Here is a 14,376-nt window from a genome sequence, read left to right as displayed (position 1 = left end):
ACTCGTCACGATTCATCTTCGGCTTCAGGTGCGCAGCGCAGCGGTCAGGCCCCTACACCGTCCATGATGTGGTCTCCCCAATAAGACAAGTGTCCCTCAGATACCCTACAGAATCTGTACAACATTACTGATTGTACTCCCCAAACTGTCCTTCGTGTCCCCATGGCAATTTTGTGGTTACCGATTGTGCCTTCTAATCCCCTCACCCTCTCCCCCATCCCTACCCCACTCCCATCTAGCAGCCCTCAGTTTTTTCTCTATATCTCTGAGACAGTGAAAGCAATAACTTCTAATGGTCAACATTTAGCTATTAGGTCTTCTGTTGGGAAATTAACTTGCTATTCTCATCTGCTTCTCCTGGGCACCTAAGAGTAAAGAGCTGGAGGGATCTTCCTTGGCCTCTTTGTTGTACTAAACTATGTTCTTACTATTTTTTACCCCATCCCTCTATTGTTTCTAGGTAATTTTTTTTTCAATCTACTTTTTTCATTTTGGAATTATACAAGTGACCCATGTGCCTAGAATTCAAGTAATGGAGAGATATATGAAGTAAAAATGAATATCTCCCTTTTCCCTCCACTGTTAGAATCCTTCCAAGAGGGACCATTTTTAAGAATGTGGTGCGATTTCTTCCGAATGTTTGTCCCTGCATTTATGTGTTGGCTGAGCTACTACTTTGTTTGCAAACAACAGGAATCTACTGAATTCATTTAAACAGAAGGGAAAATTTACTCTTAAGGATGCAGGGTCTCAGTGGGTCAGCCAGGAAAGATGTGAACACCATACTGAGGAAGGCGGGGACGAGGATGGCTCTGGGGACTGCAGCTGCAGGAATTCCGAGAGCTGTATTCATCTCCTAGCAGCCCCGTCTCTGCGCTGTTTAGGATTCCACGTTCCTGGCAGAGAGCATATGATCGGCTCAGCTCCGGTTAGGCCTCTGGCCTGCACTGGCCAGTGCCTGGAAGTGATGATGAGTGGTCCCTTCACTGTGCGTGTCACCTTCCCATGTGTCTGTACTCAGGTGCTAGAGATTCTAGAGCGCAGAGTCTTTTGTTAGTAAATCTTTTTGTCATATTTGAATGTTGCTGATTTTCCAAAGTAAGAATTACAGGCCAGAAACAAAATTAACTTGCCCAATTTACAAAGTCATCAAAGATTCTGGTCTCCTAAGTACTGTCTATGGGTGGAAATTAATTACATGAGATTTGAGCATTTGAGGCTGCACAAGGCAAGTATCGATGGAGAGAGATTAACAAAGGTGACAGTGACATAGTCTTGTGATCAAGCAGTTCTTAGTGTAGAGGGGGAAAGACAGACATGCACACGACTAACTAGAAAACAGGTCAGAATGTGGCAATTGCTGTAACAGAAATGTGGATAAAATCCTCCGAGAGCATGGAGATGCTTGCCAGTGGCTGGTTTTTGAAAAGCTGTAACATCTTCATTAGAAGACTTTATACTTTTGTTCAAGTGTTTGACAAGCACTACATCAACCGCAACTTTGACCGAACTGGGCAGATGTCCGTGGTGATCACACCTGGGGTGGGTGTGTTCGAAGTAGACCGTCTACTCATGATCTTGACCAAGCAGCGGATGATAGATAACGGTAATGCTCCCTGATTTGTGCTGTCTCCGAACTTACCTGAGGGTATAGCCTGACTTACCCTTAGAACTGTGAGCTTTCCCTGGCTCTGCATGGAGATGTGGGGATGTGAATAATGTTAGGTGACAAAAAGAGTTCTATGGTCAAATCAGTTTGGGAAATGCTGGATTGTTACACACCTAGGCCCATTCCTTAACTGCAGGTTTTACTGTGTTAGTGTATCTTGATTATCTCTAAAGGGCATAACTGGTACTGAGTTTCCCAAACATATTTGACACTGGAGAACCCTTTGTGTGTGTGTGTGGTGGGGGAGGTGTCAAGAAATCAGTGTTCATCAGCCCATCTTGGGAAGTACCATCAAATCATCTAGTCCAGACCTCCTTCGGTGATGTGCCATGTTTTCCCAACTCGCATCCCCAAACCCCCATTTAATTTGTGTTTCAACAACAAATGGAGTTGGGAAAGTAAATCCTGATTGCCAATAAAGAAGCTCTGTTTAGTGATGTGGATTGTTCTGCTTTTTACCAAGATGGCAAGGTTTCTTTTCTTGCCTTGATGCTTCAGTAATGGAGGCCTGGTTGTCTTTTTGACAAATCGTGACCTGCAAGGCAGTCAGACGCTGATTATCAGGCACTGAATAGTGGCAGGTGTGATGGGACTTGGGAAAGAGAAAACAAAATACATCTATTTATTTCTTTGCTGCTCAGGCAGCACTGAGGAGGTTATAAATCGTAGGATGGTAGTAAGTTGGCCTTGCCTCAAACCTTGACCCAATGAAATAACATCAAAAATAGAAGGAGCACTTATTTCTGCCTTTCCCTTCTTAGCCACCCCCAAACTATTTTTATCTTTTCTTTTTTAGGAATTGGTGTCGACTTGGTGTGCATGGGGGAGCAGCCATTACATGCTGTCCCATTGTTCAAGGTAATTAGATTTTAGATTGCTTACTGAAGGCCTGCTTCTAGCACCAGGGTGATATTGAGAATAGTGAAAAACAGGAGCAGTCCCATGTCCTACTTGTTTTTTTGCATTTCTATTTTCAATATTTTGTATTAGAGTTGTTTAATTGCAAACTGAAATAGAAAAAACACATAGCATAACATAACAATACAGCATGATATACAATGGTATGATCAAACAATATGGTAAATGTTTAAATAAAAAATAGTTAGTTTATTACAATAAAAGACATATTGCCATTAATCCCCCTCAAAATACTCCCCCTTACTTCAAACACACTTATCCCGTCGTTCTTGCCACTTTCTGAAGCAGTTCTGGAAGTCCTCTTTCATGAATGTCTCTAATTGTGCTGTCGTGGCTGCCTCGGTGTCCTGAATCATTTTGACTTTGGGGAAAAGCCAGAAGTCATATGGTGCAAGATCCAGTGAATAAGGTGGATGAGGACACACCATAATTTTTTATTTGACAGAAATTGTCATATACCAGAAGCAATGTGTGACACAGAGCGTTGTCATGGTGGAGGATGATTTACAGCACACTTTAAAACACACCTTCTCTCAACCGTAGCTTACACGTGACTGACTGCACCGAACAAGTTGAAACTTGTCACACACTGTTACTAAGGTTTGTCACGCCGCTTCCCATATTGAAGATCCCTGCTTTTCTGTTTGATGGCACTTGGCAGCAGCATTCACTGTATTTTATTTGCCCAGATCACAACAGAAAGGCTCCGTGTCACATTGCTTCTGGTATGGCAATTTCTGTCAGATAAAAACATTACAGTGTGTCCTCATCCACCTTATTCACCGGATCTGGCACCGTGCGACTTCTGGCTCTTCCTCAAAGTCAAAATGAGCATGAAAGGTAAACATTTTGAATCTATTCAGGCCATCAAGGCAGCCATGACTGCAACTAAAGATACTCATGAAAGAGAACTTCCAGAACTGCTTCAGAAAGTGTCAAGAACAATGGGGTAAGTGTGTTTGAAGCGAGGGGGAGTATTTTGAGGGTGATTAATGGCAGTGTGTCTTTTACTGTAATAAAATTTTTTTTAATTTAAACATTCACTGTATGTTTTGATCACACCTCATATATATGGTCTTCACAATAACGTTTTTTGACATTCAGTTTTATATTAGTTTCAGGTGTGCAGTATACTGGTTAGACATTTATATAATTTAAGAAGCGATCCCTCTGACTAGTCTAGTACCCACCTGGCACTATACATAATTATTACCATAATATTGACTATATTCCTTATGCTTTACATCCCCATGACTATTTTTAACTACCACTTTGTCCTTCTTAATCCCTTCACCTTTTTTACCCAGTCCCCAAACCCCCCTCCCATCTATCACCCAATAAATCTAGTACCCATCTGACACCATACATATTTATTACAATATTATTGACTATATTCCTTATGCTGTACCCTACATCCCCATGACTACTTTGTAACAAGCAATTTGTACTATTTAATACCCCTTTTTCACACAGCCCCCCAACCCCCTCCCATCTGGCAACCATCAAAATGTTCTCTGTATCTATGAGTTTGTTTCTGGTCTGCTTTTTTGTTTGTTTTGTTCTTTAGATTGTACATGTAAGTGAGATCATATGGCATTTTATCTTTTTCTGTCTGACTTATTTCACTTAGCATAATACTTTCTAGGTCCATCTATGTTGTTGCACTGCTTGTTTTTTAGCTGATCTGTGCCTGGCTTTTTCCCTTTCAGCTGCACAATAGGAGCGTTCCTCGTGATTCTTGTCTGGGTGACGACTATAATATTCCTCACTGGATAAACCACAGGTGGGTGTGATCTTGACTTATAGTAGATGATAAGAATTTTGAGTAACTTTCTTGCCATTTTCTCTTCAAATCGGTTCCATTTTTACTATCAGATCTTTTGTCAAGAAAATACAGAAACCAAAATTCCAACATTTGCTTAAAGCTTCTCTATATATAATGCAGTAGCAGTAACATGAGAAGAGTCTCTGATTTAAAAAATAAAAAATTTTGAAGGACTTATTTTCTGCTATCTCCAACTCTTACTATTGCCCCCTCCCACAGACTGTTATCAGACCAGCATCGTGCCTGGTCTCCTCCATTTGTAGAAAAATCCCCACGCCTCTTCTTCACGTGGGACGAGTCCTCAGAGTTCCTGCGACTCTAGCTCAGGGATGGTGTCTCTCGTGCCTCTGCCAGTGCCACTACCCTCCCTATCCCTGTCCTTGTCCTTGTCCTTTGGAACAACTGCAATGATCTTATCAGTGTGTGTATTTCTAGTCTCTCTCCTTCAGTCCATCCTCCAGACCAGGGTTCCTTAACCTTGACACTACTGACATTTTGCCCAGGTCATTCTTTGTTGGGGGGGGGGGGGAGTCCTGTGCACTGTAGGAGCAGCATCCCTGGCCTCTCCCCACTACATGCCAACACACACACTCGCAGTTGTGACAACCAAAAATGTTTGCAGAAACAGTGGCTAAGTGAATCTGCCCATCAGAAAGGCTGGAGAAAGTTAAACTGTTTCTTTGAAGCACTGCTGGTGGAGCTCAGACCTCTGGAAACTAACTATAAGAACTAGATGTCCTCAAATAAGCCAGGCAAAAGTGAAAAGACTTGGGCTATTCTTTTTAATGTTTTATGATTTTTTAAAATGACTGCAGGTTTATATGGAGAATGCAGGCGAAACCATTGAAATGAGGGAGGGAAATCATTTAGACTAAAAAAAAGTTTTTTTGAATGTCTGCAGACATTGCCGCATGTCCCCTAGGTGGCAAAATCCCCTCCCCATCCATTGAGAATCACTTCTTTACAGCAGACCTTTTGTTTTTTACTTAAAAAAAATTTTTTTTCTTAAGCAACAGGGCTTCTAAAAGTCTTACTTGGAACCAAGCATATAAAAGCAGAAAGTATTATTGTTCTTCTGTGTCCTCATGTAGCAGGTCCTTATGTAGCACCAAGGCATCCCGGGAGTGCGGGAGCAGTGTCTGTCAAACACTGCTGTACCTGGTTGCCAGAGTCATTTTTGTGAAAACCCAATCCTATGGCTCTTTTCCTCCGATGTCTCATGCCAGCTTGGTAAAGATTTAAGTGTTTGACACCTGAGGCCTTCTCTCCCCCCACTTGCCCTCTTTCATTCTGCGTGGCAGACACCCACATCTCACTCTTGCTTCTGAGCCTTTCTACCTGGAGGGCTTCTCCATCTATCCTTTGCCTCTCAGATGCCTATTTATCGTCTAACAAACAAGCTCAACATCTCTCTTCTGTGAGTTCTGCTGCTGCCCTGAAAGCCAACAGCCACTTACATTTTAGTACTTCCAGAACTCTCTACCCTTCTCTGGGTTGTCTGTCGTAAGACAGGACTCGTGAGGGGCAGAAGACCACTTGGCTCATGCCTCAAGCGCAACAGAACCTTCAACGTCGACGCCTGTTTAGTTGCAAGTGCAGGAGACCAGCTGGAAAATGCATCCTAAATGTTGGTTTCAGCCTGTAATATTTTCTTTATCTTTGTTATGGGCCACGTTGCCCTTGCTGGTTCGTTGTAATTATTCATAAGTGAAGAACCAGTTTCATGAGCAAGGAATGGTCCTTCGGCTGGCTCCTAAGGGTAGAGTGGTCACACTGTAATTATCCTGTTCTGAGTATGCCTTGCTCTTCTCAGGGAGCCCAGTGAGATGCTCTCTGGCTGGACATCCATGTTATTCATTTACATGTATATATACATATATGTGGTTGTTTAATGATGCTCAATTTTGTATGCTGTCATAGTATTGCCTGACCAAGTTACTTTAGAACAAGTGACTGCCTCATGATAAAATGCCTTCAGAATCTTCCTGAACGAAGATTCTGTTTATGTTATTGTTATTTTAAAAACTTGGTTCAGGTAAAATAGGAAATATTTTGAACTTACTGCTTTTTCACTTCAGATACAAATGTATCTTCTTTTTTTTGTCAGCCCTCTTAATTATTTTTGGATTTGTTATCTTAAATAGACACTCAGATTCTTTTTTTTTAAAAAAGATTTTATTGGGGAAGGGGAACAGGACTTTATTGGGGAACAGTGTATACATCCAGGACTTTTTTCCAAGTCAAGTTGTTGTCCTTTCAGTCTTAGTTGTGGAGGGTGCCATTCAGCTTCAAGTTGTTGTCCTTTCAGTCTTAGTTGTGGAGGGCGCAGCTCAGCTCCAGGTCCAGTTGCTATTGCTAGTTGGAGGGGGCATAGCCCACCATCCCTTGCGGGAGTCAAACTGGCAACCTTGTGGTTGAGAGGATGTGCTCCAACCAACTGAGCCATCCGGGAGTTCAGTGACAGCTCAGCTCAAGGTGCCGTGTTCAATTTTAGTTGCAGGGGGCAGAGCCCACCATCCCTTGTGGGACTCGAGGAATTGAACTGGCAACCTTGTGGTTGAGAGCCCACTGGCCCATGTGGGAATCGAACTGGCAGCCTTCGGAGTTAGGAGCATGGAGCTCTAACTGCCTGAGCCACCGGGCCGGCCCCTACACTCAGATTCTTTTGTCAATAAGAATATAGCTGCTGTTTAATTATATAGCATATATTCCATGGTTTTACGTTTAGGAAATAATTAGGGGACAAAGGAGCTAGAGCATGCACAAAATTGTATATGAATTTAAGTATTTCAATTTCCTCAAAGTTTACTTCATATTAACTTGAAAGTGTGCTGATTTGTCACTTTAGTTTCTATCCTAAATTGGCTCTCTGATGCCAATTAAGATGGAGGATGGAGCACAGGTGAGACTCAGGGTCTGAGAGCTGGGAGGGCAGAGGTCTGCTTTTCACATCTCATCGCGAGCCTTGTTTGCTTGAGCCACTCAAGGCCTGAGGAGGATAGCTGCTCACAGGGGCCATTGTTCTCATTCTGTCAGCAAAGCCTCTTCAGAAGCGGGCAAAATGTTCCCACTGTAGTAAGGCCAGAGACCCTACTGAGCATAATTAAATTGTCTTCAGTGAGAACTTATTACTCCCAAAATATTACTGGCTAACAATGAAAATTGATTCAAAAAGTCAATTAATACTAGATCCATAAGAATTCTAAACCTGAGATTTGGGGGATATCACAGAATATAACTGGAATCTGTCTTGGAGATCATAGAGAGCATCAGCCACATTGTACAGGTGAGGAACACAAGTTCCAGAGAGGTTAAGTCGCTTGCCTAGGGTTGAACAGCAAGTTCATGTCAAAACCTGCAGCTATTGGTATGAACCATTTGAAACTATGGTATTAGACTGTTTTTCACCTTCAAACAGCAATTTCATACGGTTCAATCTAATAGAAATCCCTTCTTCTGGCTGATATCACTTTGCCACTCAGATCTTTTACAATTAATGTCTCGAAAGAGAGTAGCCTCCTCTACCTGGTACTTTCCTTGGTAGCACTATGAGAGGCCGAGTCCCATGGGCTGGTTGGACTCCAGGTCTCAGTGCTGCAGTATTCTTAATGTTCTTTCGCACTTAATGTGTTACTAGGATTGCCCCACACCGCACTGGTTACTATTGACACTGCCTTTTTTCCCCTCCTTATGATCAGAGTTATGGAAGGTGGGGATTGGTCAATGTTCAAAACATTTTTAGCATAAATTAATTGTAGATTTAAAAAAGGAATACAGAGATGCCTAAGTAACAGAAAAGGGTTCACAGCCTCTGTTCACTCATTCATTCAGCATACCCAGGGCAAGGTTGGTTCTCCAGTTTTCTTGTGTGCTTGTCATGGCTGCAGTAAGATATGATTTTCAGAGGGATTTGGACTTAATGGTTTCTGCCATCATTTCTCGAATGCCATCTTTTTCTTTTCTTGCGTGGTTTGTTCTTGCTTAGTAAGTGCTGATCAATCAAGGAATGATAACGACCTCCCTTGGTCCCCCAGCATCATGCCAAGTATCTAGGTGAAAAAGTATTGTGGTATAAATAGATTTATCTCTGCCATAAGGAGGAGATTCTAATCCAGTTAGGAATCAGGACTAGCATGGAACAATTTATGGGGGGAGAAAGAATAGAATACAATTGAAAACATAATTTAAAAAGGAAGCATAATTAATGTTTTATAGTGGTTACAAAAGACGTTAGAATTGAAGACCAGTGAAGCCTGAGATAAAGGTATTGACGAGAGGGCTGATCCATGGCTGGGATTTCTTTTTTTTTTTTTTCTTTTTTAATTTATTGGGGTGACAATTGTTAGTAACATGGCTGGGATTTCAACTGTTTGTTGAGGTTTAAAATGAAAGGGGTTTAGATCAATAACCTTGTGTGTTTCTTTTACAGTTTTTACACATCCAAAAGCCAGCTCTTTTGTAACAGTTTTACCCCACGGATAAAACTGGCAGGAAAGAAGGTAGGTGTCACCAATCAGCAGAGCCTTCAGAGACTGTCACACACCCATGTGGTTAATTTGGTCCTGAGAGCCTCCCTTCCCCTGCAGGGTGATAAATGAGTTTTAAGAAACTATCTAAGAACTTCATGATTTTCCACGTTAAATAAATAACAAGGCAAACCCCCCAGATATAAGAAATACCTTTGGCAAAAATATGACGAACTATTTTAAGTTCTTTAATAATAAAAGATCTGTTTTTACTATGATGTTATTGGTTTGTTCAGATACTGAGATGTCTTAGATACTGATAGGGACAAACACATGGACACGTTGCAGCAAAGTGGAAATACAATAAAAAGATCACATCTTAAAAAAAAAAAAAAAAGATCACCTCTTAGCAGTACTTAAATGGCAAATTCAAACAAGCATGGCGATTCAGTTTTTGCTTACCAAATAAATTTCAGACTCATTACTAATTACATCAAATGCAGGAAATAAGTGTGGTGAAATTGGTGCTTGAGTACCTGCTTGGTATCCAATACTTACAGAAAGCAATTCAACTATGTGTATCAAGAGCAGTGCAAACGGTCATGCCATTTGACCAGATAATTACATTTTTGGCCATGTGGCCTAAGGAAATAATTGAGGATATTGAATATGAATAGATCTTGGTCTAGTTTTATTCCTAATAGTGACAAGTTGAAAATAATAGGGAAATGGCTAAATAAACCATGAAATAGCCACTTGATAGGAAATGTTTGCAGCCAATAGAAATGCTACTTTTAAGAATCTGAAAAAGCCTTTTTAATGTAATATGAAGAGAAAAATAGGCTGTTCTGTATATCGGCCCCACACTAGGGTGCTCTCATCCATATATCTGCCTATTTCTAGCAGAGCTGAACTCTGAAAGTTGCCCATTGTGACTGTTATGTTAGTAGTTTCAGGGCTACTTCTTCCCTCTTTGGGGGGGTGGCTAATGTTATTCTTTTAATAGGGAAAATATTAATTTCGTGGAATAGGCCGTGTCAAGTAGAGGAGTGCTGGGAGAATGGGACTCTGCCCAGATAGGTCCTTCTCTTGCTTTCTGAAGTTTATACCATCCCCACAATCATTCTTGGCAACGTGGGACATGGAGGACCATCTGCAACATGATCATTTGGAAAGTTAAAATGTTATGAACGGTTAAAGGGGCCTGAAAAGGATTTATTTTATTAGAAAATGGTAATTCTTTTCATTTTCTCTCTACCGTCGTACTCCATTTTGGCAAATTGGGCGATCTGTCGAGTGCTCAGCTCTTACAGGTGTAGGCAGACAGTTGAGTGCACCATAGTGAAGCGAAGGAAGCATACAGGGTTTGGGGTCAGGTGGAACCTAGTCATGGTAGGACACACACACCAGTGGATTGGCCGAGTCTGAAGAGCTGGGCTTGGACTTTGGCTCTGCCCCCTAGTAATTGTGTGGCCTTGTTCTTTCTAAAATTGAATATCCTCACCTGTAAAGTGGGGTCCTTGCCTCCACTGGATAGAGTTGTGAGAGTGAACAAGATGTGAGGTGGGAGATAAAGGACCTAGCAGGACTTGACACCATGGTAGGTAGGTGTCTGGTGTTAGCTCCTGTTTTTCCACCCGTTACAGTGAGGGGTAAGATACGGTCTCTGCCCTGGGGAGCAGCTACTTGCATTACTGTGCCTTGTGATAGATTCTATTCCAGCAGAGAAGGGAGTGATTGATTCTCTAACATTTAATTTTACAGCCTGCCTCTGAGAAAGCAAAAAATGGCCGTGATACGTGTGAGTATTTTTCTCCTTTCATCTTTTTTTGCCAAGAGTCAGTTAACTCATGGCAACAAGATTATGTGAGGTTGCATAAAAAGTTCACAGCCACGTTGGGAGACCTCGCTTTTCCTTGTGTGATCTTTGAAAGGTCCCTTAACCACCTTGTATATTTTTGTCCTGTCAACTGCAAAATGGATAATGATAAAACCTTGTTTTCTTTCTCATACATAGGTCAGTTGTAGGGGTCAGGCAGAAAGTTTCAAAGTCCTAAGCATACATATTAAGATCATGTTTTAAACGTGGGATTACAGAAGAATAAAATACTGCCATCACCTTGGCTTTACGGAGTGCTCTATACTATTTCTACTTCCTTTGACGTATATGTCATTACATCTCAACCCGATGAAGGGTTATTATCTCATTTTTTTCAGGGGAGATGATGACGATCACCTGTGGTTTGCAGAGTTGGAGGAAGACCCTCTGAAGGCATCTGGTTGAAGTGTGTTTTGATGACAATTTGTATTTATGTATTTCAGCTCTTGGGACGCCGAAAGAATCTGAGAATGCCCTTCCCATCCAAGTAGATTATGATGCCTACGACGCCCAAGTGTTCAGGCTGCCAGGCCCATCCCGAGCTCAGCGCCTCGCCACCTGCAGGTGTCCTGCCAGATTCATTTTGGGGTGGATATAAAATTTGCTTAAGGAAAACCTGAGGTCATGAGAGCAACCTTGAAAATGTTTTCAATTAAAATTAGCCAAATGGAAGCTATACCATGTAGATCATTAGAGATTCTGTTCTCAGATTCTCTGGATCAGCCATTTTGTTGGCTATGTTTGCTATGAAGTATTGTCCTCAAATAAGGAGAGCGCTCTGCTTTTTCTAGCCAAGAGAAGCAATTCACAGTTACCGGAATCTTCTTCTCATTGGGCTATGACTAATGTATATAGGTCCTGGGGCCCAGAGTTTATTTTAGGTTTATTATTCCCAAAGGGCAAGAGAATTTTGTTTTTCCCTTCATTCCTGCTTGTTAGATTTGTTCCATGGTGTTTTGGTCATATAGTAATTGTGACATAGCCAGATTTACCAATATATTCATTTCTGGGTCTTGTATAAGAAAGCTCTACCCCAAGGTTAGAGATAGTATTTTTATATTTTCTTCTTATACTTTATAGTCTTGGATGTTATGCTTAGCTCATTACGTAGAAATTTGTTATTAATGTGTGAAACAATTTTAGTTTATTTTTTTCCTGGTTGACCAAATTTACCAGATTTCTTAAATATGGAAGTTTATCTAAGCACAACTGATTGGAACAATATTCTGTCTCTTCACATTGTGACAAATAAGCTCATAGTGGCTACGTGATTGTTTTCTGTCCTTTTCCCTCATTCCCTCATCCCATCCTAATGTCTTGTCTTGACACATGTTTGTAATGTTTGGAGCTCAGAATAAGGACTGTTAACAGCAGCTCCTGTACACAGACTCTGCTTAGGGGCTCAGGAGTGCTGATCTTAAAATGCTTTCGTAGTTCAAGATTCTTGGTTTTCTTTTTTCGAATCAAAGATGAAAGACCTGGTGTTTTAGACACCCAGGTTGTGTGTTCTTGAGGGCCCAGACCATGTCTCAGTCAGTGCTTTGTCCCCGGGCCGGGGTTGAGCCTATACTGTGCTCAAATATTTACTGTTGAAATAATGAACATGTATTCAGCCTTTGGGATCTATTTTCAGGCTCTATTTAAGCTCCTACTTAAAACAAACTCCTTCCAGGTGGAAGGAGAACAGCTGTGATGTCAGAAGGGCAACCCTATCGATGGTTGCTGACTCTTTCATTCTGGATTTTTCCTACCCATTGGGCTTCTCGCCTTCTAATCTTTCTTCCTACTGCTTTCAGAAGTTTTCCGCTGAGGGAGTTTTGTATTTTAATGAGGGTGTACTCTTTTTTAAACTTTTATTAAGGAAATATGCAAGTATGTTCAAATAGAGAGACTAGTGTAATGAATAGTTATCAGTGTGTTGTCAGTCTTATTTCATCACTTCCCAAACATTTTATATATTTTTATTTAACTTTTTAGATTTTTAATAATTATTTTCAGTTGTACAAAAACAGCATAGTGATTAGACATTTACACACCTCACAAAGTGATAACCTCAACAAGTGTACTACCCGTGACACTGTACACAGCTATTACAATACCATTGACTACATTCCCTGTGCTGTACTTTATATCCCATGATTATACATATATTTTTAAATTATAGTTGAAATTAAATGTTATTTTATATTAGTTTCAGGTGTACAGTGTATTGTTTAGGTATTTATATAATTTGGGAAGTGACCCCCCGCCCCGATAAGTCAAGTACCCATCTGATACCATGCAGTTTTTACACTATTATTGATTGTATTCCCCATACTGTATTTCACATCCCCATGACTATTTTGTGATTACCAATTTGTACTCACTAATCCTTTTACCTTTCTCACCCATCTCCCAACCCTCCTTTCTTCTACCAACCATCAGTTTGTGCTCTATACCTATGAGTCTATTTCTGTTTTGTTTGCTCATTTATTCTGTTCTTTAGATACCACCTATAAGTGAGATCATACGGTATTTGTCTTTCTCCATCTGACTTATTTCACTAAGCATAATACCCTCTAGGTCCATCCATGTGGTTGGAAATGGTAAGATTTCATTCTCTTTTATGGCAGAGTAATATTCCATTGTATACATGTACCACATCTTCTTTATCCAATCGTCTATTGATGGATATTTTGGTTGTTTCCATATCTTGGCTATTGTGAATAGCTCTGCAGTAAACATAGGGGTGCATATATCACTTTGAGTTAGTGTTTTGGAGTAGAATTGCTGGGCCATTTGGAGTAGAATTGCTGGGCCATACGATAGTTCTATTTTTAATTTTTTGAGGAACTTCCATACTATTTTCCACAGTGGCTGCACCAATTTGCAATCCCAACAGTGCATAGGGGTTTCCTTTTCTCCACATCCTCGCCAGTACTTGTTGTTTATTGATTTATTGATGATGGCCATTCTGACAGGTGTGAGGTAATATCTCATTGTGGTTTTTATTTGCAATTCTCTGATGATTAGTGACATTGAACATCTTTTCATATGTCTGTTGGCCATGTGTGTGTCCTCTTGTTTCTAACAAATAAGAATTTTTAAAAAATCCCATTATCACATTATTACCGGTAACAAAATTAACACTAATTCCTTAATGTCTTCTGATACCCAGGCCATATTCAGATTTCCCAATTGTTTCAAAGATGTGTTTTTACAGTTGTTTTGTTTGAATTGGGATCTAAAGAAGATGCATATGTTGCATTTGGTTGTAATGTCTTTTTTCAATGACTGGTGAATGTCTTGCTTTCTTCATTTGACTGATTGTTTCCTTATAAAGTTTAACTTGTCCTCTGTACTCTGAATTTCCTGTAAACTGGCAGTTATCTCTAGAAGTTCGATTAGATTTAGGTTTGGTGTTTGTTACAAGAAGACTCTTCAGATGTACTTTCTCTTGCATCACATCATAGCATGTCTGGGTACCTCATTTTCAGTGACGTGAGATTTATCGGTGGGGTCAGACCATTGCAATCATTTCTTTACAGCTATGATCCCAGGACTTCATCCATTTGAGAACTGTCCATCATTTCTCCACTTTTTTCCAAGCTACTCAGGGCAAAGTACCTCCTGTATTATT

The 14,376-nt window shown here is 40.6% G+C and overlaps 1 protein-coding gene across 10 annotated transcripts in view; it reads left to right on the top strand.

The window, feature by feature from the left end:
* Nucleotides 1-14,376, top strand: part of DEPDC5 (DEP domain containing 5, GATOR1 subcomplex subunit) — a 104,356-nt gene that overhangs the window by 22,793 nt on the left and 67,187 nt on the right. For all 10 annotated transcript variants that reach the window (XM_074321842.2, XM_074321841.2, XM_019754263.3 and 7 more), the window contains exons 15-20: nucleotides 1,472-1,606; nucleotides 2,466-2,527; nucleotides 4,297-4,370; nucleotides 8,842-8,911; nucleotides 10,643-10,679; nucleotides 11,201-11,321. In XM_074321842.2, coding sequence (XP_074177943.2) covers nucleotides 1,472-1,606; nucleotides 2,466-2,527; nucleotides 4,297-4,370; nucleotides 8,842-8,911; nucleotides 10,643-10,679; nucleotides 11,201-11,321 — 499 coding nt within the window. The remainder of the gene's footprint in view (nucleotides 1-1,471; nucleotides 1,607-2,465; nucleotides 2,528-4,296; nucleotides 4,371-8,841; nucleotides 8,912-10,642; nucleotides 10,680-11,200; nucleotides 11,322-14,376) is intronic.

Source organism: Rhinolophus sinicus, chromosome 9 (genome assembly GCF_057876585.1).
Source record: "Rhinolophus sinicus isolate RSI-liver-muscle chromosome 9, RSI-T2T, whole genome shotgun sequence".
NCBI lineage: Eukaryota > Metazoa > Chordata > Mammalia > Chiroptera > Rhinolophidae > Rhinolophus > Rhinolophus sinicus.
Note: the sequence above shows the minus strand (reverse complement) of the source record. Positions and strands in the feature narration are given on the sequence as shown.